Source organism: Apiospora marii (genome assembly GCF_038362585.1).
Source record: "Apiospora marii strain CBS 49790 chromosome Unknown utg000004l_segment0_segment1, whole genome shotgun sequence".
Lineage (NCBI taxonomy): Eukaryota > Fungi > Ascomycota > Sordariomycetes > Amphisphaeriales > Apiosporaceae > Apiospora > Apiospora marii.
In genome coordinates, this window is record NW_027117376.1 from 662,626 (window position 1) to 684,146 (window position 21,521).

The 21,521-nt window shown below is 53.5% G+C and overlaps 8 protein-coding genes across 8 annotated transcripts; 4 read left to right on the forward strand and 4 right to left on the reverse strand.

Annotated features, from left to right (window-relative positions):
* Nucleotides 1-267: 267 nt before the first annotated feature.
* Nucleotides 268-1,200, reverse strand: PG985_007175 (succinate dehydrogenase iron-sulfur subunit- mitochondrial; the record flags this gene model as incomplete). Its single annotated transcript, XM_066826944.1, has 2 exons — nucleotides 268-737; nucleotides 831-1,200. The coding sequence occupies 2 exons, from the start codon at nucleotides 1,198-1,200 to the stop codon at nucleotides 268-270; spliced, it is 840 nt and encodes a 279-aa protein (XP_066684619.1).
* A 1,354-nt stretch (nucleotides 1,201-2,554) lies between these two features.
* PG985_007176 (uncharacterized protein) lies at nucleotides 2,555-3,612 on the forward strand (the record flags this gene model as incomplete). Its single annotated transcript, XM_066826945.1, has 2 exons — nucleotides 2,555-3,118; nucleotides 3,157-3,612. 2 exons carry the CDS (start codon nucleotides 2,555-2,557, stop codon nucleotides 3,610-3,612), a joined length of 1,020 nt encoding a protein of 339 aa, XP_066684620.1.
* Nucleotides 3,613-5,638: 2,026 nt separating this feature from the next.
* PG985_007177 (uncharacterized protein) lies at nucleotides 5,639-6,434 on the reverse strand (the record flags this gene model as incomplete). The annotated part of the gene is made up of 3 exons (XM_066826946.1): nucleotides 5,639-5,772; nucleotides 5,840-6,178; nucleotides 6,245-6,434. The coding sequence occupies 3 exons, from the start codon at nucleotides 6,432-6,434 to the stop codon at nucleotides 5,639-5,641; spliced, it is 663 nt and encodes a 220-aa protein (XP_066684621.1).
* Nucleotides 6,435-9,976: 3,542 nt separating this feature from the next.
* Nucleotides 9,977-11,165, reverse strand: PG985_007178 (uncharacterized protein; the record flags this gene model as incomplete). The annotated part of the gene is made up of 2 exons (XM_066826947.1): nucleotides 9,977-10,621; nucleotides 10,689-11,165. 2 exons carry the CDS (start codon nucleotides 11,163-11,165, stop codon nucleotides 9,977-9,979), a joined length of 1,122 nt encoding a protein of 373 aa, XP_066684622.1.
* Nucleotides 11,166-12,400: 1,235 nt separating this feature from the next.
* Nucleotides 12,401-14,533, forward strand: PG985_007179 (dimethylaniline monooxygenase; the record flags this gene model as incomplete). Its single annotated transcript, XM_066826948.1, has 5 exons — nucleotides 12,401-13,050; nucleotides 13,110-13,267; nucleotides 13,344-13,576; nucleotides 13,636-14,038; nucleotides 14,103-14,533. 5 exons carry the CDS (start codon nucleotides 12,401-12,403, stop codon nucleotides 14,531-14,533), a joined length of 1,875 nt encoding a protein of 624 aa, XP_066684623.1.
* A 2,036-nt stretch (nucleotides 14,534-16,569) lies between these two features.
* PG985_007180 (Cerato-ulmin hydrophobin family) lies at nucleotides 16,570-17,045 on the forward strand (the record flags this gene model as incomplete). The annotated part of the gene is made up of 3 exons (XM_066826949.1): nucleotides 16,570-16,741; nucleotides 16,843-16,928; nucleotides 16,998-17,045. 3 exons carry the CDS (start codon nucleotides 16,570-16,572, stop codon nucleotides 17,043-17,045), a joined length of 306 nt encoding a protein of 101 aa, XP_066684624.1.
* Nucleotides 17,046-17,516: 471 nt separating this feature from the next.
* On the forward strand, nucleotides 17,517-18,091 carry PG985_007181 (ACN9-domain-containing protein; the record flags this gene model as incomplete). The annotated part of the gene is made up of 3 exons (XM_066826950.1): nucleotides 17,517-17,741; nucleotides 17,818-17,917; nucleotides 18,021-18,091. The coding sequence occupies 3 exons, from the start codon at nucleotides 17,517-17,519 to the stop codon at nucleotides 18,089-18,091; spliced, it is 396 nt and encodes a 131-aa protein (XP_066684625.1).
* An 858-nt stretch (nucleotides 18,092-18,949) lies between these two features.
* On the reverse strand, nucleotides 18,950-21,238 carry PG985_007182 (P-loop containing nucleoside triphosphate hydrolase protein; the record flags this gene model as incomplete). The annotated part of the gene is made up of 1 exon (XM_066826951.1): nucleotides 18,950-21,238. One exon carries the CDS (start codon nucleotides 21,236-21,238, stop codon nucleotides 18,950-18,952), a length of 2,289 nt encoding a protein of 762 aa, XP_066684626.1.
* Nucleotides 21,239-21,521: the final 283 nt, after the last annotated feature.

Sequence of the window (21,521 nt, forward strand, 5' to 3'; positions counted from 1 at the left end):
GCAAAATTCGAGATATTGAGATTGAGATCAATGAAGTTAGAATTTAGTTCATTTGCTGTATTGGTTACTTTAATGTGACACTTGAACTCCATCCATGCTCAAAACACAAAGAAACACGGCCATACCAGACATAATTCCGGTGGCGGACCGTAACTCGTAGAGAATTGGTACAGTCGTCTCTTCCTCTCTCCCCCCTCCTCGCCCTTCAGCTCCACCATAAGCCTTAAATTTGGATATCAATCTCCAGATACACTATCACCTCCTAATTTAAAACGACATCTCCTTCTTGATTTCGGCAATGGCCAGACCGGGGTTCAGGCCCTTGGGGCAGGTCCTCGTGCAGTTGAGGATGGTGTGGCATCGGTACAGGCTCATCGAGTTGTCGAGGGCGGCCTTTCGCTCGCTGAGGCGCTCGTCACGCGAGTCGATGATCCATCGGTATGACTGAAGCAGGATGGCAGGTCCGAGGTACTCCTCCGAGTTCCACCAGTACGAGGGGCAAGATGTCGAGCAGCAGGCGCAGAGAATGCACTCGTACAGACCATCGAGCTTGCGTCGGTCCTCCTTGGTCTGTCGGTACTCCTTGCCGTCGGGAGACGGGGTATCGCGCTGAAGGTAAGGCTTGATGGACTTGTATTGCTTGTAGAAGTGCGTCAAATCGGGGACCAGATCCTTGACGACGTAGGTGTGAGGCAGAGGGTAAACCTTCATGTCCTGGGTGTCGGTGGGGATTCGGCCTGCAATCTTGGTTAGTAAACCCTGTCATGTCGATCTTGGATAGGCACAGGCACGCAATATGCCTGCCAAGCCAATAGGTTATTCCAACATACACAAGCAAGCCAGGGTGTTGGTGCCGTTGATGTTCATGGCACAGCTACCGCAGATACCCTCTCGGCAGCTTCGGCGGAAGGTCAGAGTGGGATCGATCTCGTTCTTGATTCGGACCAGAGCATCCAGCACCATGGGTCCGGTCTTGTTGAGGTCCAGCTCGTAGGTCTGCATCTTGGGCTTCTCGGTGGGCTGGTCGGGGTTCCATCGGTAGATCTGGAACTTCTTCATCTTGGAGGCGTCGCTGTTCTTGGGTTCGGCGTTGTTGGTGGCATCGCCGACCGTGGCCATGGAGCGGGTGAAGACGGCGGGCTTGAAGGCGGACCGCGATGCGGTGGCCAAGAGCCGGGACGAAGAGCGGAGAGCTGCCATTGTGGGCGAATTTGAATTGAACCGTGGAGGGAAAACTGCAAGACAGGGGGCTTCTATTCCAAGACGCTTGAGACAATTGAGAAAAAGACGGGGAGAGGATTGGATGCCCGCGAGGTATAAGTAAAAGCCGACCAATTAAGGCGCGAATCTAGGTTGCGACGGCTTTAGGGCGTCTTGGTGGCAAGAGACTGTGAAAGTCGTCTATGGTATTTTGTTTGGAGAAGATGTCTTCATCATCATCCAATTCAAGCGTGACCCGTGAAAGGAACCCGAGCTATTCCCTCGGCTCTCTCGGCCAATCAGGAGCGAGCCTTTATAAGCTGGCCATACTTTAACTGACCAGGCCTTGGCTGCAGAGTTCCGCCATCACCCTGTGTCTGTCCAGCGAATGTGCGTGCATCTGCATAATGCGTCTGCCTTTTGTTTTGCAAACTTCGTCTTTATTGTTGTTACTTCTTTTTTTTCCCTCTCTTCTCTTTGTAAACACTCAGATACCTACTCTGAAGATGCCAAGGGCGTGAATTGTCCGACCATGGTAGCTTCGGTTCTTAATACAACGTGCTGGGCCGATCTCTCCTGCGAGGTCAATCAATCAACATCATGTCGGCCATTTCCACTTAAAAACCCTCCACTGGGAGCTTCTGGCACTGGTCACTGGCTCCAAGCCTTTTAGCACCGACCAGCCGACCTACAGCGGATGGCAGCCGAGAAAACCATCCCTGGCCACAATCAATTCCCTAGGCCGTGAAAAGGCGCGATAAGGATAAGGCACAATGATGGGAACAGAAAGCCCAGCAAAAGCCAGGAACCCAGCAAAGCCAGAGCGAGCCGCCCCAGAACCAGATCAGATCAGATATGGATTGATATGGGCCAGTAACTTTTCACTTGGCCCAGCTATTAGTGATGTTTATTCTACTCGCTGATGACACTGGTAATAGAGATTAATTAGAGGAGCCCTTTTTTTCTACTATTTCTTCGTTCCTCAATTGTCCTGCGCTTCTCCCCTTGATTTGTGTCCGTTATTATGCCTCTTTGAAAAGAATCTCATATAGTTGCCGGGGATCCCACCATCCCTATCCTTCTTCCCGCAGACACCCGAAGACATGGCCTCGACGTCATCACGACTGCTGCTACCTCAAATGAGGCTATTCGCGCAATGTGAGTCCACGCAATTGCTCGCGCAATTGGCAAGCGGTGTCTTCACCTGCATCGGCTGGGCTGACTGATCTTAAACCAACATATAGTGTGTTCTCGAGGCCAATCGCTGCCCTACGCCCCTCGAGCCATATCGTCCTATCGGGCAGGCCATGGCGGTCGATATTTCACAACGCTACTACCTCGACAATCGCAAAGCATGGAACCCAACCCCATGCAAAAATTCACATACCACGCGGCGGCATCTTTTAGCGGCAAGGGGAAACGATTCGATCCCAACTCCAACGTCTTTCAATTCAACCCCTTTCACCGGGTGCAACCCCAGATAAAACGCCCCAAGTCGAAGCGACCTGCGAGCGGGCAAGATGCCTTCTTCATAGCCCGTAAGGGTGACACCAACGACGTCGCCTTTGGTGTAGCGGACGGTGTCGGCGGCTGGGAGGAGAGTGGTGTCGACCCTGCCGATTTCTCTCACAGCTTCTGCGACTACATGGCGCTGGCGGCCTACGAATCGAAACCCGACAGGCCCCTGACCGCCAAGGCCCTGATGCAGAAAGGATACGACGACGTGTGCCACGACAAGAGCATCCCGGCCGGAGGCAGCACGGCCTGCGTGGCCATCGTCTCCGAAGACGGCGTCATGGACGTGGCGAACCTGGGCGACTCGGGATTCGTGCACCTGCGGCTCAACGGCGTCCACCACTCGTCCGAAGCCCAGACGCACGCCTTCAACACCCCTACCAACTGTCCATCATCCCGCCGAGTATGCTCGCCCGCGCCGCCGCGTTCGGAGGTGCCCAGCTATGCGACTACCCCAAGGACGCCGACGTGACCGCGCACGAGCTGAGGCACGGTGACGTCCTGGTGTTCGCTAGCGACGGGCTCTGGGACAATTTGTTCGACCAGGATGTGCTACGGATCGCAAGCCGGATCATGACCGGCAGCGGCGCATGGAAGGCGACAGACGGCGGCATCCGCGTGGTCGACGACCTTGGGCCCTACGTGGAAGCCCATGAGTCCGATGCAGACTCGGCACAGAAGGTCGCCGCCACACTACAAAGCGCCATCGCCATCGACGTCACAGCCACGGCGAAGAGAGCCAGCATGGACCAGCGGCTCGACGGGCCCTTCGCGAAGGAGGTCCAGAAATACTACCCAGGCGAGGATTGGCACGGCGGCAAAATCGACGACATCTGCGTGATTGTGGTCGTTGTGTCCGAGGACGGAAAGTCCCAAGCCATCAAGGCCAAGTTGTAATTTTTGCGGAAAGGAGAAGTTGCAAGTGCTTTTGTTCTGGGATAGATGAGTTACACTATTACATGGGGAATCTTTGCATGGCTTTGGGCGTTGGGTCGATCGATGGGTACATTCAGCATGGAGTATAAACGCATCCAAGAGCGCGCTCAGTCTCTCTCTTGTGTATAACAACGAAACGTAGGTCTCCTCGGATAGAGGGGGGTTCTTGTCGGTCCGGCATGGGTGGATAGTAATAGTTACACTATCTTCAGGATCAGCTTTTGCTGAATTTCGCAGTATATATTTAGTCTACGTAGACAATAAAATGAGTCACGACACAAGAGGGAGCTTTAGGTTCTTGCGATGGGCGATGGACGGTATTATTACACGGTCAGATTTGTATGTCACTCACTGCTTGAATCTCACCACCGGTCTTGTTCTTACAGCCACAGAACTGTTTCGAGAAATCAGGCTAACCGGCTGAAGTACCACGGAGGACACAATGAAGCATCACAAACCGAAGCGAATGACCGGCACGAAGACACAATACTGACTCCAGCCAATGAAGAAAAGGAGAGGTGTATCTACATAGGCCGACGAAATGCAACCAAGGCCGCAGTCCAGAACGTGGTGGTGCCCCGCAGCAGATTATTGGACATATGTGTGTACAAGTTAGCCGCATCAGATCAACAAATCATGTTACATACATAGAACCTCTCTTATGAAAGCGAACATAAAGCCACCGACCCAACTGCTAACCTAATAAGCCGTAGAAAGAATAGGGCACGCATTAATGGCCCCGGCGGCCGGGCGGTCCGTCCTCAATAAGGCATACGGGGCCGATACGATACGAGCACACGGGCCAGAGAGACGGGGCTCAAGCATAACCTTTTAACATTACGGGCGACCGTTACGGGGTTCGATTGTGCAAAAGAGGAGCGAGGGCGTATAACATGTAGGTATTGGATAAACTCGATCCATCTACCATCAGCAGTAAGCACTTGCGGCTGTTGAGGCTCCATACCTAACCCCACGACCACGCAATACAGTAAGTCGGTTGGTCGTCGGGTAGGTCGACCGAACCCCAGACCCATTCATCGTCTCCCCGCGATATCTGACGACTATCAACTCCACCCACCTTATGCGCGGGCCATGACTTCCCGTCATATGAATATACCAACATCTGCTCGAAAACCTCCGTAGAGAAAGCTGATGCGCGACGTGCCCGGGACCACCTGGCCTGCTTGCTGGCAGCGACAGTGACCATGTCAAGTAGCTTGCGCGGGCGCCCCGGGATCCGAGACGGCAAGCCGGCAAGCTCTTCGACCACCCACGACAATCACCCTCTTTACTTCGATCCGGTCGTAAATCTGACGAGCAAACATCGATCAGCAACGGCTACTGCAGCGACCTTACCTCATAGCTCGCAGTTCTGGGGGGTTTCATATGTACGTCGGTCGCACTGCCCCCATCACCCATGCCGCACAGCATCGGCAAGGAACCTTGTAAAGTTTTCCACCGCATCCGACTTCTGTCTGCTCCTGCAGCAGCCCGCGTGCACAAGGCCATCTACCCCATTCTGTTAATACACGACACAAGCAAACTATTTTTCTTCTTTTTCGAGTGGGTAGTGGGTGCTACCGCAACGCGCCGTTACCTGTCATCATTTTTAGAGCATCTTTCTAAAACGGGGGTCGTGTAGCAGGTCAGGAGGCTATCCATGCGCATTTCGCAGGATGCCGTGACCGATCCGGTCCAGGGATGGGGCCTGCATCCACTTTGGATACGACAATGCACACACATAAAGGTCACACACACGCGAGGCGAAGTGAAGATTTCTGCAGGGGCAAGAAAAAGAAGAAGTACAGTTCATTGCGTTCTCATTAAGTATTGATAATACAATACGTGACTCGTGGGTCAATCACACACAATTCTTGGTGTGTGATTACCGTAGTTGAGCAATATGTACAGTGTGAAGAAAAGATGCATGTACGCAAGAACGGTACCCCAAGATCAAGCCATCATGTCAATGCTAGTTGATCCAAATTTACATAACCATCGCCAGGGCGCCGGCCAGGAGGGCGACGGGGGCGAAAGCGCTGCCAGCACCGTTGGTGTTGGGGAGCGTGGTAGGGGTAGCGGCAGCAGACGAAGATGCGGACTTGCTGGCAGAGGCGGAAGCTGTATGGATCTCTATTAGTGACATGTTCCTTGGGTTGGGCAAAGACTGGAGGAATCAAAAACTTACACTTGCTGGCGGAGGCGCTGGCAGAGGCCGAGACGGACGCAGAGGCGGACATCGAGGCAGAGGCAGCAGACGAGGCCGAGGAGCTGGCGGCAGCGGAAGAGCTGGCGGCGGTGACGGTGCTGGACACCATGGTCGAGACGGCGTAGCTGGACTTAGCAGCGGTGCTGGTCACGCTGACGGCGGTGGTAGCATCGGAGCTGGAAGGAGCAGCAGCGCCGCTACCAAGAGGGAACTGAGAGCTGTAGTTGGGCTCAGTGCCGTCGTTGATCTCGAAGGCGTAGGTGTCCTTGGGGAGAGAGTTGTCAGGAGTCCAGGTGAACTCAGATCCAGTAGCACCGGCTGCGTTGCGTTAGTTTCATCTCTCGTGGAAAGAAAGCCCATTGGCAGCGGGGAGGAGTGACTTACAGGTGAGGGTAGAGACGGTCTTCAGGTTGCCGGAAGGACCGCTCTTGAGGAGGATGCTGACGGGGCCGCTGGCGCCGCTCCAGGTGAGCTTGAAGGGCTTGCCCTCCTGGACGCTGAAGTCGGTGTTGGTGAACGAGGCCTTGGCGGCAACCAGGGCGGCGAACAGAGCGGGGGCAATGAAGAACTGCATTTTGGCGGTTTGGTGGTGGTGGTTGTTTGTTTGGTTGTTTGGTGATCGAAAGAGGGTAGAGAAGATGAGAGCTAGTGGTTACAGAAAGTCAACGACTGTTGTGCCGGCTTAACGAAGAAGTGGAAGATGAAGAACGGGTGAGGGTATGTAAAGTGAGTGTATGGGTGGGGTGAGAGTCGGGTGATGCGAAACAACTTTGGCACCCTGTCATGTCCAAAACGTGCGATGCGCCTCTTGGTTTTGACGGGGGTGGTGGAAGAAAGATGGCAAGGTAGGCGCCAGTCGCGAATAGTAGACAGACAGGCAGGTAGGGCGAGGGAGAGAGAGTGTGTGGGAGAGGATATCACGATGGGAAGCAGGCTTGACTTACTGGCTGTGGAAGGCGCGTTGGTATTAGAAATTTGTATAGTTGGTAGTGAGTGGAAATGACAGACGACTGTGGAATTATTAAACGACCGTGATGGTAGAATCTATTACTTTTAGATCTGGGTGGATGAGACAAAACAAATCTTGGGATGGGGGGAAGGGCGAGGGTTTATCTATCAATCGCGAAGTCGTCCCAGTTCCTCTTCCCAACCCACACACATTGACCCTACAACACTCTACACCCTAGCGAGTATGCATGTACCATGCCTTGCCTTGCCTTAGATCACGTAGTATTCTCATCAAGTTTAATTACAAGGGATGTACCGAATTACAATGCCTTGGCCTATGGGCCTGTACTGACCAGAAGCGGCCTGGTCCATGGCGCTCCAGTCGACCCGAGCCCGCGCGCATTGCTACCTCCCCGGTAGTCTCTATCTGCAGGTGGTCTTCATGGTCTGGGGGCAGAAGGGGGAGCCCGGAGGGGATAGGTATGTAGGTACATTATGTCGCAATAATTCGGCATGGACCAATAACATAGCATTCAATCGAACCTTGTTGGCCCAGGAGCAGCATTGGGGGGAAAGGGAAAAGAAACAAATGAGAAAAAAGTTGGCATCAATCAATGGCAGGGCCCGCCCCGTTTCTCGATAGTACAAGAGCAGCAAGCAGCAGCAGCAGCCCGCCCCAGATCAGGTCAGGTACCAGATGCCCAGCAGCCAGAGACGTTGTGCGCTGTTGTACACTCCATCAATACATTGGACATATCTAACATTACAGCTTGCCTAGTGCCCTTCTAGCAGCAAGACCTGGAGTACATAAGCCTGGCCTTGCATGCGCGAACCCAGCCTAGCGTGCCCCGTCCTGCCCGATTAGGAAGCGCCACCGGCCTAGAACTCCATTCCAGCCGGCTTCCCCTGAAATCTTGCAATTAAGCAGTATTATTTGAGATAGGCGTCTTTGATTGGCCATTTCGCCCTAGACCAAGCAGGTCATGCGACGGTCCTTCTAGCCTGTCGACCTACCTAGAGCGAATGCAGCGCAATTCCTCCCTTGCTTCCGCAGGGCTTGCTCGCTTGTCAGCTCAGCTGTGTGGTTGATCGATGGGCGATGACGCCGAAGGGGAAACCAACGGGAATTTCTTAGCCCGTCCATAGCACTAGTAGGCCAGGAACAAGCTGGGGGAGGCAGGGAGGAGAGTTATGCCCAGCTCCATCCTTTCCCGGCCAACCAAGAGACAGCCCACTCTCCCGTCACGCTCGGCGGGCAGACTACCAGCGTGCCAACTCCCAATGGAGCCGGTTCTGGATCTGTCAAGATGGGATCGGGCCATATGCGAACAGCTATGCCAAGATTCGAAGGATGGCCTAGGCTATCTGACATCTGACCAAGAAATCTGACATTCTCTACCAATAGACAGCTCGGACGAACAAGAGGCAAAGGCGCTTACTTACACACCACTGCTGCCGCTTACCTCGTGTTCTTATTGATGTGCCGCCGCGATGCAGGCACACACACACACCTGAACCTCGCTCGAAGATCTAAACGAATACTCCTGGATGACAGAGACGTGAGATCGGGCCTTCCAAGGCTTCCATCGATGTTGGCGCCGACGATGAGGCATGTCAATCTGACATATGTGCCTGGAAATACGTATGTATGCAGGAATTTAACCTCCAGCTTCCTCGTACATGCAACGCAACGTACATGCAGGTGACCATTGTCAGGTGTCAAAGCGCCCGCATTCGCATACATATTCAATTCTCCCATCACGATGACTATGGGGAAGCGACCCCCCTTCGGAGATGCCATTGAGATCTGGTGTGTCTGTGTCGTCCTTGTCTAATCACCAATGCATTGATGATTGATGGGTGGGCGGCGGCAAGCGGGTTGTTGTTCAGATATCCATCGAGCGGGTTTTTTCTTCGATGGCCGGCTGCAGTGCGACGGTGCATTACATTACAATGCGGTGTGGATGAGATGAGGCTGCGCGTCTCTATGTAAGTACATAAATACATATACTTACCATGCCTACTTATGTACAGTATGATTGCGCCGCGCTGGCGTCGTCGTTCGCAATTTCGCCTAAAACCACGTTGCGGATTTTTAATCCACAACATTGATGATTCGGTGGCGCTAGCATCGCCCTGCATCGGGCATAACCCGCCGAATTGCATACAAAAAAGTAGGCGCGTGGGCACAAAAGTAGACCCATGGGCAGGCAATGGGTCTTCCCCGGAGATTTCCCTCTGTATCTGCCGGCAGTGTACGGAGCATGCCAGCGCCAGCGGTCAACGTATGTATGGATGCGTGACGAGGCTTGAGAGACATACATACATATATCCAGTAGATATCTCGATCACCGGAGGGGACCAAAAATAAAAGCGCCGCTGAGACCGTTGCGCTTGCGGCTGCTCTCCCCACCGCTCATTCTTTTTGATGGCTTACAGCCAAGGCTTGAGCTGAGGGCAACTGATCTGGAAAGAGACCAATGGCAAGGGGCCGATACGCGTCGGCAATTTACGCGATTCAGCAAATCAAGGTTGTTAATTGATGGTGAACTCTGATAAATGGATTCAAGCTTTCTGTTCAGGTATTCCCGTTGCGCTCGAGCTTTTCAGCTGGTGGCGGCCGACTATCAATCAGATCAGCTACAGTGCTGGGCGTTTAAGACCGTGGCTTGTCATGAGGCCATATCAAGAGGATTTGCCCCCCCGGGCACCGAGAAACACATACAGCTGAACAGAGCCCGCTTCCCCACCGAAATGTCTCTGGCCTATGGACCCGGCCGTAGGGGGCGTCAAGCACACTGGCTCAGATAGTCCGTTGAATGGCTTCCAGAGTCTTCGATCTCCGACGCGGACACCAAGACGCATGATCGATCCGACCAATCCGAAAGGCGGAATTTGTCGCTTGTATATTGTGGTCGTACTACGCAGCCCAGGTGTCGACACACTGGCTACGCAGCCATTCATCGAAAGGGGCTTGGCAGAATTGCATCTCAGGTCGACAATGCATCAACTCGACAGCCTCGTTGGCAAACGAAATTGGCCGACATATAAACCTCATCGCTCTCGTCGATGATAGATGGTCTCATATTCTCAGGATGCCCACCACGCGGGCGAGGTTGGAACATCGATCAGCCCTGGGCTGCCAGGGGGCTTGGCAGGCTGGGCTCCTTAGGGAAGAACACATCTGACTACGCCCCTCCGGACACCTTCAGTCTCTTCGCGAACGTGTTCGACGTTCGCGCCTCGCTCTCTAGCCTTGGAGACGAAGTCGTCGAGTGAACCTCCAACGCCGAAGTAGAGTTTCTTTGCGCCTACCAACAACTCTGCAGTGTTCTGGAGGGCTTTCTGCTGCTCCATGAGCGCAATAGTGGTCTCGGTAAAGGACTGGAGAGCAAACGGTGAGTAGATGGTTTCGGCGCCTATTATAATGGTTGTCTGCTTGGAACCGCTGGGGGTGACTGTTGTCTCGGTAGGCTTGGACATGAGCCCAACCAACTCAGGAGACCAAGCACCAGAAAACAGATCCAGGTTGATTTGGCGTTCGGCCAGATACCGTTCGAACCCAACGATAAGCTCCTGGGTTATTTCCAGCTCTCCTTCGGATGCCAGTGCATCTACTGAAACACTGGAACCCTCAGAAGCTTGCTGGCGCACCCAAGCTATGAGAAAGTTGGGTAACGTTACAAGCTCCAGGACGGCCGAGTTGTAGTCGGCAAGAATGATTGAAATAGGTGTACAACCCTCCGTGTTTGGCTTATTCTCAATGGCCCATTGGAAAAGAGCCAGCGAAGGAAGCGCTGTGCCACATCCAAGCTGCCAGTTGTCTTTCGTTAGCACGCCAACCATTCGATGTGATAGCTTAGTTTACGGGGATGCGTACCTCGATAACACACGGGGTGGCATCGGCGGGCTTGAGGAACGACTTGGACTGAGCCGCCAGGACCTTGACTAGATCCACACTGCTCTCCCAGCTTTTGAAACCACCCTCGTAAACGCCGGTCTTGACGTCGTGGGAACCGAGCCCGGCCTCGGAATCGCCCCTATCGCCGTCCTCTGCCATGATCTGAACTCGGACATCCCAAAGCTCGCGGCGCGGCAGCTGTATGGTCTCGCCGCTGTCCAGCACGACATCTAGAAGGCTATAGGCGATTGTAGAAGGTAGCCTGTCCAGTACGGACGTCAGATCAAGTTGTGTCGCCGGAAGCAGTGGTTTGCCAGCAACCGGGAAAGCGCTGGAGGTAGGCGCTGCGGCGGCACCAGCAGCCTCCCCAGTTGGGGGTACCCCCGCGGGGGTATCTATCTTCTCGTCCTCATCTATGTCGTCGCCGCCGAAGGAGAAGGAGAAGTTGCCCGACATGATGTACGACCTGGGGTTTGAATCCTTTGTTTGCCTAGGTATATAGCGCGGATGATAGGCCGATGAACGAATTGTTGCAGGATTTTGATATCAATCATCGGATGGTGGGGTGAAGGATTGTAGTGGGGCGACCTTGTGTTGCAATCTTCTTCCGCCCGCCAATCGGTCCCTAAAAATCTTGGGTTTTGGTCCAAAATCGCAAAGGCACGCACAAGTACTCGGGCGACCAGTATGTCTATCACTATCCTACAAATGCAGGTTGGCTTTACTGGCATCCAGTATCAGGAGTCTTTTCAAGATTATTACTGCAGCTGACCCATGAGAACAATCCGGGTTCGAGCTACAGACCCCTGAACACAAAATGCATGGTGTTCCTCAAGTATTGGCAAGTTCAATTGCCGTTAACAAAGTCCAGTCACCTCCAGGGTCTGCATGTGCGATACACAACAGCCCCGATCCCGAGCGCCGACCTGTTATAGTTGAAATGCATATCACCAGAGCATCCTCAACTTCTTCGCCGAGTTGCCCGTGGCCAAAAGAAGGACGTACACCTATGGCTTGATGTTGATGGCGTGCATGCAAGCTAAAACCCTCGGCCCGCTTTCAGCTTCGCAACAGCGCCGCCTGTGATTTGCCCGTCCAGATGAAGGTCTTGGTGCTTGGGTGGACTGTGGGGTCGACATGCTTCTGGTTGGCCGGTTTACGACTCGACTTGAACCTCCGTACATGCTGCGAACCTCATTCCGTCGCATCCCCATCCCGTCATTGGTCGCAGCCGCGCCGGGTTCTGGGCAAGACCAGGATCTAAGGTCCTTTTCGTACTTTGATACAGTAAGGCATGGCCATTCGGACTAGTCGGCCGCGAATGGGTATGCACTTCTTCCTTCCCTTGTGTGGAAATAAGCGAACACCCGGCCGGGCTCGGATACGGGCAAGGGCAAAAGACTACTAACCTACTTATTGTAGATATGGGTACGGCTGAGCATCCCCTTCCATAGGTGAGTAGTGGCAGAGTAGAAGGCATGTGAGCCGTGTCCCTTCGTAATGAGGATTCGCCGCCGTACGTTGATCCTTGCTTGCACCGCATACACGCATTCAGCAGAAGAATGCGGCTGCCGGGTTCCATGGTAGGTTGATATACGTGATTGCCCTGTTTGTTGACTGGGTCCGACTGTTATCGACTCGGTGCGTGTCTTTGTCTTACATTCAATACGGCACACATTCATACCGCCGCCATGTCGACCATGCTTTCGAACCCCAGTTTGGACTATAAGAGTCCCACCATGTCCCCTACGATGACTTCCTCCCAAGTTCTAGAGAGCCCACCTTTGCAGTATCCTCAGCCGACCATGACCCGCCATAGAGTATCCCATCAAGCCAACGGCGCCTCCAACGGAGCTACTTCTCACACAGCAAGGGCTCCTTACACAGTCGTCGAGAAACCCATCGGCAGTACCAAACATGTTCGCATCGTGGGCATCGGCGCCGGAGCCAGTGGACTCAACCTGATCAGGACCCTGCGGAAGCAACTCACCGACTACGAGCTGGTAATATACGAGAAGAATCATGATGTCGGTGGCACCTGGCTCGAGAACCGATACCCAGGGTGCCGATGCGATGTTCCCAGCCACAACTATCAGTTCTCGTGGCGCCCGAACCCGGAATGGTCCAACTTCTTCGCGCCCGCCGAGGAGATCCGGCAGTACCTATGCCGCATCTGTGATGAAGAGAACATGAGGGAGTCCATCAAGACGCAACACCGGGTATCAGGGGCTTGGTGGGACGAGGCGAGAGGGCTGTGGGACCTCAGCATCCTGAACCTAACAACTGGGGAGGAGTTTCGGGACGAAGCAAACTTCATCATCGACGGTTCCGGCATCCTCAAGTAGGTCCTAGCTCGGCAAGGGATGCTTTGATCACAAACTGACCACCATGATAACGCAGTAACTGGAAGTGGCCCGATATCGAGGGCCTGCAGACATTCCAAGGACAACTAATCCACACCGCCAGCTGGCCCAAGGATTTTGACCATGCTGGCAAGACTGTTGCAGTTATCGGCAATGGCTCTTCCGGCGTTCAGCTTGTGCCTACAATACAACCAGGTATGCCCACCACACACACCTCTACACCCAGAGTGGTCTCTAGACGCACTGATACTGATGCCGTGCGCTACCATAGAGGTGAAGAAGCTCTACCACTGCGTCCGTACCCCCACATGGATCATTCCACCCCGAATCATGACTATGAAAGTTTTGGGAGGCCCTGTGATGAAGACAGTTCTGGGAGAGGTCGAGATGGACGACAAAGAGAACTTCAGCCAGGCGCAGATTGAGAAGTTCAAGTCACAGCCCGAGCTCTACAAACGTTTTGTCAAGACCGTGGAGAAGGACATCAACGGAACGTTCCCAATAGTAAGGACCACCATCTCCTCTTTGGCATCACCTGCGGCATCCTAACACAGCAACTCCAGGTACTGAACGGGGGCAAGATGCAAGCTTTCTCGACCGAGAAAGTCGTGCAGTACATGACAGCATGCCTTGGCGGCGACAAACAGTTGTGCGAGACGCTGATACCCAAGTTCCCCCTTGGAACGCGAAGAATCACGCCTGCACCAGGCTATCTCGAGTCTTTGCGGGCCCCGAACGTCGAACTACTCCATAATAGCATATCCAGGATAGTGCCTGAGGGTATCCAACTTCATACGGGAGAAGTGGTCAAAGTCGACGCTATCATCTGTGCTACGGGCTTTGACAACTCGTTCTGCCCCCGATTTCCGGTCGTGGGAAGATCCGGTAATATGCAGGACCGGCTGAGGACGGAAACACCGAAGGCGTACATGTCTTGCGCCCTTCCGGGCGTGCCCAACTACTTTAGTAAGTGATCTACGTCCGTTTCAGCTTTGTTGCAGAAATATCACGACTAACACGACCCCTAAAGCCTTCCTTGGCCCCAACGGACCAATCGGACACGGGAGCGTCTTCACCCTGAGCGAGCACATCGCCAAGTATATGACCAAAATCATCATGAAATGCCAGAAAGAGGGCATCAAGGCCATTGTACCCTCGGACGCGGCCGTAGACGACTACAACCAGCACATCGCCGCGTTCATGCCGCGGACGGCCTGGCAGTCTTCCGGCCGGTCCTGGTTCAAGAACGGGCAGGAGGACGGGCCTGTCACCGCCCTCCACCCGGGCAGCCGCCTCCACTTCTTCCACATGCTGGAGCAGGTCCGCGGCGAGGACTGGGACTACGTCTACGACAGCCCTTCACAAAACCGGTTCGCCTACCTGGGCAACGGGTTCTCCACCAAGGAGCTCGACCCCGAGTTCGACTCGACGTGGTACCTCAACGATCCGGACCAGCTCTGATATAGGCACATACGTTACTGCATTTAATACTAATACGGTCGGCATGCAATGGGACTATGAAGCGGCGATGTTGGTGGCGGTACTCTGTTATGAAGAGCAAATAGGCGTAAGGTGGCAACCATCTCGCAATACATAAAGAACTAATGACTGTCGAACCTACCCTTGATTCTGATTTTCCACGTGAAACCCCCCTTTCCCCTCACGAATCTGAAGGAGGCGCTTCCTCCTCGTAGATTGGCTGTCATTTTTGTTGCTCAATGGTGTAGGACTATGCTTGGTGACACACAGGTTGCACGTGTTGTATAGTACGTGTGCCAGTTGGCTGGTTCTTTAGCCGGCCCCGTTATAGACAACGCCGCTATCAAACAACCCTCAGCTTATTCCTGATGGTTTGACCGCCACACGGCCATGGGTAGACCCAGTTCTGTGCATATGTCGTGCCACGCCTTCGGCTTTTATTACCAATCACCGGTGGATTGGTTGATTGGTTGATTCGTCGGGTGTAGTGGCGTTTTTACACAACAACCACAGACGATGTCTACATATACTCGGCTCTTGTGTAGAGGGGAGGTGGGCAAGCAACCCTTTCTCTCATTGGCTTTGCTGGGAGCTGACCGGACGGTCTAGTAACAGGGGTTGGGTCAGCCTTTAAGCAGGCTGAGCTGCAGGTGTACGTGTGATCTGAGTGGCAACCTATCTTGACCTGGAGCCTGGTGATGGTGCGACCAATTTTCCATGTCCGGTCCTAGAGCCTCATTTGAGATACATATTTATAGCATGCAAATATCATCATTATTGACGGGTGTGTGCTTCCTCGCGTTGGAATCAACCCCTGATCTGACATACATCACTATATGCGTCTCTTATTAGCTGAGATTGCCTCCGAGGCTACATTACCTGATACCTATTTACATAGGGTTCGGTTCTTTGGCCATGTCCGGTAATTTTCGACAAGCCACCACCCCCATGGCCATCGCTTTCAGCTCCGGACTTTTACTTGCAGGTGTGATGAGTCGGCCGCAAGTGATGATGTGCTCGCCAACAGCTGCATTGCACATGCAAATTTGCCTTTCCCATTGAGAATATCCAAAAAGGGCAGAGTTGTGGTAGGTATACCAAAACCTGGCCGTCAAGGCCGCGGATGTAACCTTGGGCGGGCCAAGCTCACCAGTCCTTCGCCGTCCCGGAGGCCAGTTTCACTGAACACCCCTGCCGATATGCGGCCGTATTATATAGGTGACGCAGGGCGCTTTAGTCCGGAACTTCTCCAGCGATTGCAAGTGCAAATTTAGCATGGTAATGTACAATCAGGTGCATACACACCACACACCTCTGGTTCCTGAGGGATGATAGCAATCGAATCTCCGGGGTGAACGGTTGGGATAGGGGCTAGGTAAACCGTGTAATTGATCGTTATGCGCTAAACTCGGATGCTTGGCCGGTCCCTGGTACCTGATGCTCGCTACTCAGGGGCATTCCCTCCGCACCCCACGGCCGAGCGCATGTTAGTATCGTATGCCAAGACGACATGGCCTCTTCATCGTCAGTCATCGATCTATCATACCATCTAGGGTGGCATGGGAGTGTTTTCAAGAGCAAAGGCATGCGGACGGTGGACATCAATGAGGTCATGCCCTCTCTGAGCGCGTAGATATGCCATCGTTATCTCGACCCTTCCTCAATCGGGCTCTCAACCCCGAGGGCTGAGGTCCCGGCAATGCGACAACGGTCGGCCGCTACGGTATGCATGACCGGCCGAGCCAGCAGCACCCCTTGGATAGTCGATCGATCTTGCCTTCATACCCGGGGAAACGGGTTGTGTCTGCATGCGATTCTCCAACCATTGGACCATGGCGCCCAATCGTGTTGCTGTGGGAGCATGAAGCTGGGCGCCTAACAGCCTGGGATACGAAACTATGCAGAGTATATAAAGTCCAGATCTGCTGGTGTTGAGGAAGACAGCAGCGACCCGAAGAACCACCATCAATAACTTCATTCTGCCTCCCGATACAACACCCAAGCTTCTCCTTGTCAAAATGCAGATCTTCGCTGTCGCCGCCGCCGCTTTCGCCGGCCTCGCCCTGGCCGCCCCGGCCGCCGAGAAGCTCGAGTCCCGCCAGGCGTACACCCCTTGCACGGGCCTGTACGGCAGCCAGCAATGCTGCGCCACCGACGTCCTAGGCGTTGCCGACCTGGATTGCGGTTCGCGTGAGTGACCTCCTAGCCCTAGTCCTCCTCCTCTTCCTCTCCCGAGCCCCATCAGAGAATAACACGCCAACAACCAACTAACGTGCTTTCGTCCGCCACAGCTCCAAACCCGTTCGAGACTGCCGATGAGTTCAGCGAAGTATGCGCCGCCATCGGCCAGCGCGCCCGCTGCTGCGTCCTCCCTATCGTGAGTTCCCCTCCTTCTCCGCAACATTACGCTCAGAGTTGGGGATCAATTCATTAACACAGCCATCAGCTCGGCCTCGGTGTCCTATGCCAGACGCCTGCTGGCGTTCAGGGATGAACAGCGAGATACCATACCGTGGGTAGTGGCACGATGCTGATGAGATGGGTTTTCCCCGTACCAAGGAAAATTTGACGAATTGTAAAAATGAGGATTATGATGGCATTTTGTACTTTACCATGCAACAATTAGAAGAACGATGCGAATTGCATTACCCACAGGGAATCGTTAAACTATCTCGATGACGTTACAGTGCGCTCATAGGCATGTGAGATGGGACACTGTGCCGTACCTGACCCACTTGGGGGCGCTGGATTGCCGAAAACATGCTGATTCATTCACCCATACGTTTGTTACACACAGTATGGGTCTCGTGCATGAGAAAGAGAGAAACATCCAATAAGTGGTATTGTAAACCCGTGTATCATATATCGATTCAACGACATATTTCCTCCGGGTCAAGCTTCTCTTCTTCCATAAACACCAGATTGGAGAGATTATCCCGACGCAGACACACACACACACAAAAAGATGAGGCCATCAATACGGCACCTCGCCCAAGCCGCCTCGGCCGCCGGCGGCGCCAACGCCCTGAAGCCCGCCCCCATGATGGCCCTGCTGCCGCCCATCCCCCTGTACCGACGGCTGCTGCGTGCGCACCGGAAGCACCTACCCTCGGAGATGCGGGTCCTGGGCGACCTGTACATCAAGGCCGAGTTCCGCGCGCACCGGAACGTGGACAACCCGGCGCACATGGTAAGGAACCCGCGTGGGATCCTTGTAAGGCCGGAAATGCTTTGCTAACCAGAAAATATTATTGTGGCATCTGCAGATTGGTTTCCTGACGGAGTGGCAGCTCTACGCGCAGAAGATCGAAGGCGAGGCCTGGAAGGGCGAGAAGATCGACCCGGCCAAGGTGGAGAAGATGAGCGGTATGCCGCCCCCCTCCCCCTCCCTTCTTTCACTATCTGCAATTTAGCTACGATTTACATGGCTTTTTACTGATGAATTTGCTTATATTCCCCCGGAGTATAGACCAGCAGATCGGGCAGATGTATGAACTGATGATGGCCATCAAGAAACAGAGCGAGGATGATGGGCAGTAGGATGGACATATGAGAGATAAGCGAACGGCGGGTGCTTTCCCAATCTGAATGGTGCGTTCCTTTTGCATCGTTTCTTGGCCTATGACTATGAAAGTGTCAATCCACAGCAGGGACTGTTCAACGAAGAACCACCTGACTTTGCGCCAGTGAGGTCAGGATGATGTGTTGACCCAGGAGTGGTAATCCGTCACCATTACAATATATGTGTCCATGATCGTTATGGAATAAGCATAAAGGTCACTGTACATTTACGAGTCCTTGCTTCTCAGCAAGGGTCTAGCAGTGGGATACCTCGAAAAGGGGTCACTGGCTGTAACGGGATATCTGGCAACGTAACAAATAGCAGCGATATGACGACAACGGAATAACTGATAGTAATGGGATATCTGGCAGTGCAATAACTGGCAGGAACGAGATGGCCGGTAGTTATATCTTGAACGACGAGATGAGTAGCAGCAACATGATATTTGGCAACGTAATAACTGGCAACGACAGGATAGCGGGTGATAGCGGAAGAGCTACCAGCAACAAGGTCATAACGGAGTGACTGGTAGCAACGGAGTAACCAGCAGCAGCAACGGGATAACCGGGAAGCACGGCATAGCTAGCTAGAGTCGGGATAATGGCAGTACCAGAATAACTAGTAGAGAGGGATAGCTGGGAGCAGTGATATAACCGAGATAGAAACGGGATAAATGGCAGCAATGAAATAGGCGACAATGGGTTCAGCTGGCTCGTGGTGGTGTTATTCCTGGTAAGCGACTTACAGAGTCGGGGCAACGAAGTTATTCAATAGTGTACCATTTCCATAAGAGCAGGCTTGTAACTTGTATTAATCGCTTATCCCATTTTCTACCACTATTTAGTCAATGCCTGGATGATCCAGTCCGCCTGTATAGCGCTAACCTTCTTGGCGTAATTCTTTTGCGTAAACACATGTTCCAAAAACATGATTGCCTCCTTCTTCTGCCCGTGCAGCACACTGGATGGATGGATGGAGACCAGGTGCTTGCCGTGTGTGGTGACATAGCTACTGTCCGGCGCCAGAAGAGCGCACTTGGTGACGAACCCCTTCAGGAAGCACTTTAGCAAGGCCTCGCCCTTCTCCGGGGTCAGGGGCTCGAATGGCTGGGGATCAGGCAGCGGCTTCTCCTTCAGGAGCTTCTCCTTGAGGCACATTCCTCGCAGCTGCGTGCGGATGTTGAGGGCCTGCTTCATGTTGCGCAGGTTGATCTTGCGCTTCTTGCACCACTCGACCCGGTCCGCGTGTTCCGCCGTATACCGTTGCATGGCAGTCAGGTAGGTGAGGATATCACCCTCGCGACGGTAGAGCTCCTTGCGAAGCTCCTCCACCTCTTCGCGCTCCTCTTCCATCTGCAACTGGTAGAATATGCTCTCGCCTGAAGTGATGCATGAAATGATGTCGATCACTTCCAGGACACAGTCATACTGCGGTTCGGAAGCCGCCAGTAATACTCTTCCGTATTGGGCTGACACGGGAAACAGAGCGAGTTTTCGACCGATCTCCGTGATGGATCCGTCGTCGGCAATCGCATCTAGGAAATGGAGCTGTACGAGTGCCTTTTCAACCGAATCGACGTCGGGAAAGTCCATTAAAGGGAAAGAGAATACGTCGTTGATACCACGCGCCTTCATAGTGAGGATCGCTCCAAGAACGTCATTACGCAGGATCTCCGGGAGATCGGCCTCGCTGAGCGATTCATAAGCCTCTGCCGTGAATAATCTGAAGCATTTACCCGGCCCTTCACGACCAGCACGACCTGTCCTCTGCGTAGCTGATGATTTCGAAATCGGCTTGACGAGGAGAGATTCCATGCCCAGCCGTGAGCGGAACTGCTTGACTTTGGCTTTTCCTGAGTCGATAACAAATCGAACTCCAGGAACGGTAACGGAGGTCTCAGCAATATTGGTTGACAAGATGACCTTGCGCGTGAATTTCGGAGCGGGTCGGAAGGCGGCCTGTTGTGCTTGCATTGACAATTGCCCGTACAAAGGGCAGGGTAAGAGCTTGGGGACGTTGGAAGCAAGGCTAGCGCCATAATCTTCTATGAGTCGCTGCAGAGCCTCGATATCTTCCTGTCCGCTCAGGAAGGCGAGTATATCTCCTGGAAGTGGCTCTCCCTCGTGGATCTGGGTGATCTGCTTGTACAGCGCGTCTCGAATGTTGGGTACGGGCCGTTCTGTATGCTTGATCTCGACTGGGAACTGACGTCCCTTGATCCGCAGAAGCTGTACGGATTGTTGAGATTTAGACTCCTCATCAGATGCTGGCGATTCAAAGAACTCCTGTATTCGTTCCACATCTGCCGTTGCACTCATGATAACGACCTTCAGAGGGATACCTCCACGTCCTTCCTTGTTCCCCGAAACGATCTGTTTAAGGAAACCAGCAATCATATCAACATCAACACTCCTTTCGTGGATTTCGTCGACGACCACCGCGCTGTATTGCCGTAAGTTGGGGTCACGCAAAAGCTCCTGCAGGAGCATACCCTCGGTAAGAAACTTGATCTTGGTGCCTTTAGGCACGTTGTGATCGAATCGCACGGAATATCCGACAGACCCCTCCTTCATTCCAGGCGCGAGCGGCGTGCCCATCTCGCGGGCCACCCGGTTGGCCAAGGTGGTAGCTGCGACTCGCCGCGGCTGGGTGATGGCAATCATGCCCCCGACGTTCACGGGATCGCTCTGCCCCGCGACCTTGACCTTCTTCCGGCGGCACCAGTCCTCGTTGCAGAGGAACTGTGGCACTTGGGTACTCTTTCCGGAACCAGTCTCTCCCATGATCATGAGCACATCTTGGCTGCCTCCAATACTCGCGAGGATTTCCTTCTGATGGGCCCAGATGGGCAACGCTTTGCGCGCCTTGAGCAACGGCGTATCTTGCTTGGGCTTGCCGCCGTTGCGCTTCTTGCTGTTGCCATTTTTCGTCTGATCGACCTTTGGCTCTTCCGGCTGCTGCTCCTGTGGTTGCTCCGGCTCCTGTGGTTGCTGCTGCTCCTTCGGTTTGGGCGGTTGGTTTTTCACTTTATTGAAACCAAAATCGACCATCCGGCCCCCAATATTGATGAGCCCGCTCTCATTTCCATTCTGCTTACGCCGTTTTGACGGCCTTTCAGTTGTCATTTTGTGTGATATTATATGGGCGGGCGCGTGGTAGCAATGGAATCCAGATGGGCAGAATGAATGAAAAAGTACAGTACCAGAATAGATTTAAGTTTAGCTTGTTTTTTCCAGTTGCCCATGGGGACCCACCACTGGACTAGCCCCAGCCTGCAGCTCTTCAGCTTTACATACCTGCATGTGAGGTCCCATTGCTTATTCCGGGTTAAGCATTGGAATCAACGAGGACTGATATGCACACCCAGTGTATCGCAATTGAATAACTAATAGCTGGCAATAAACAAGC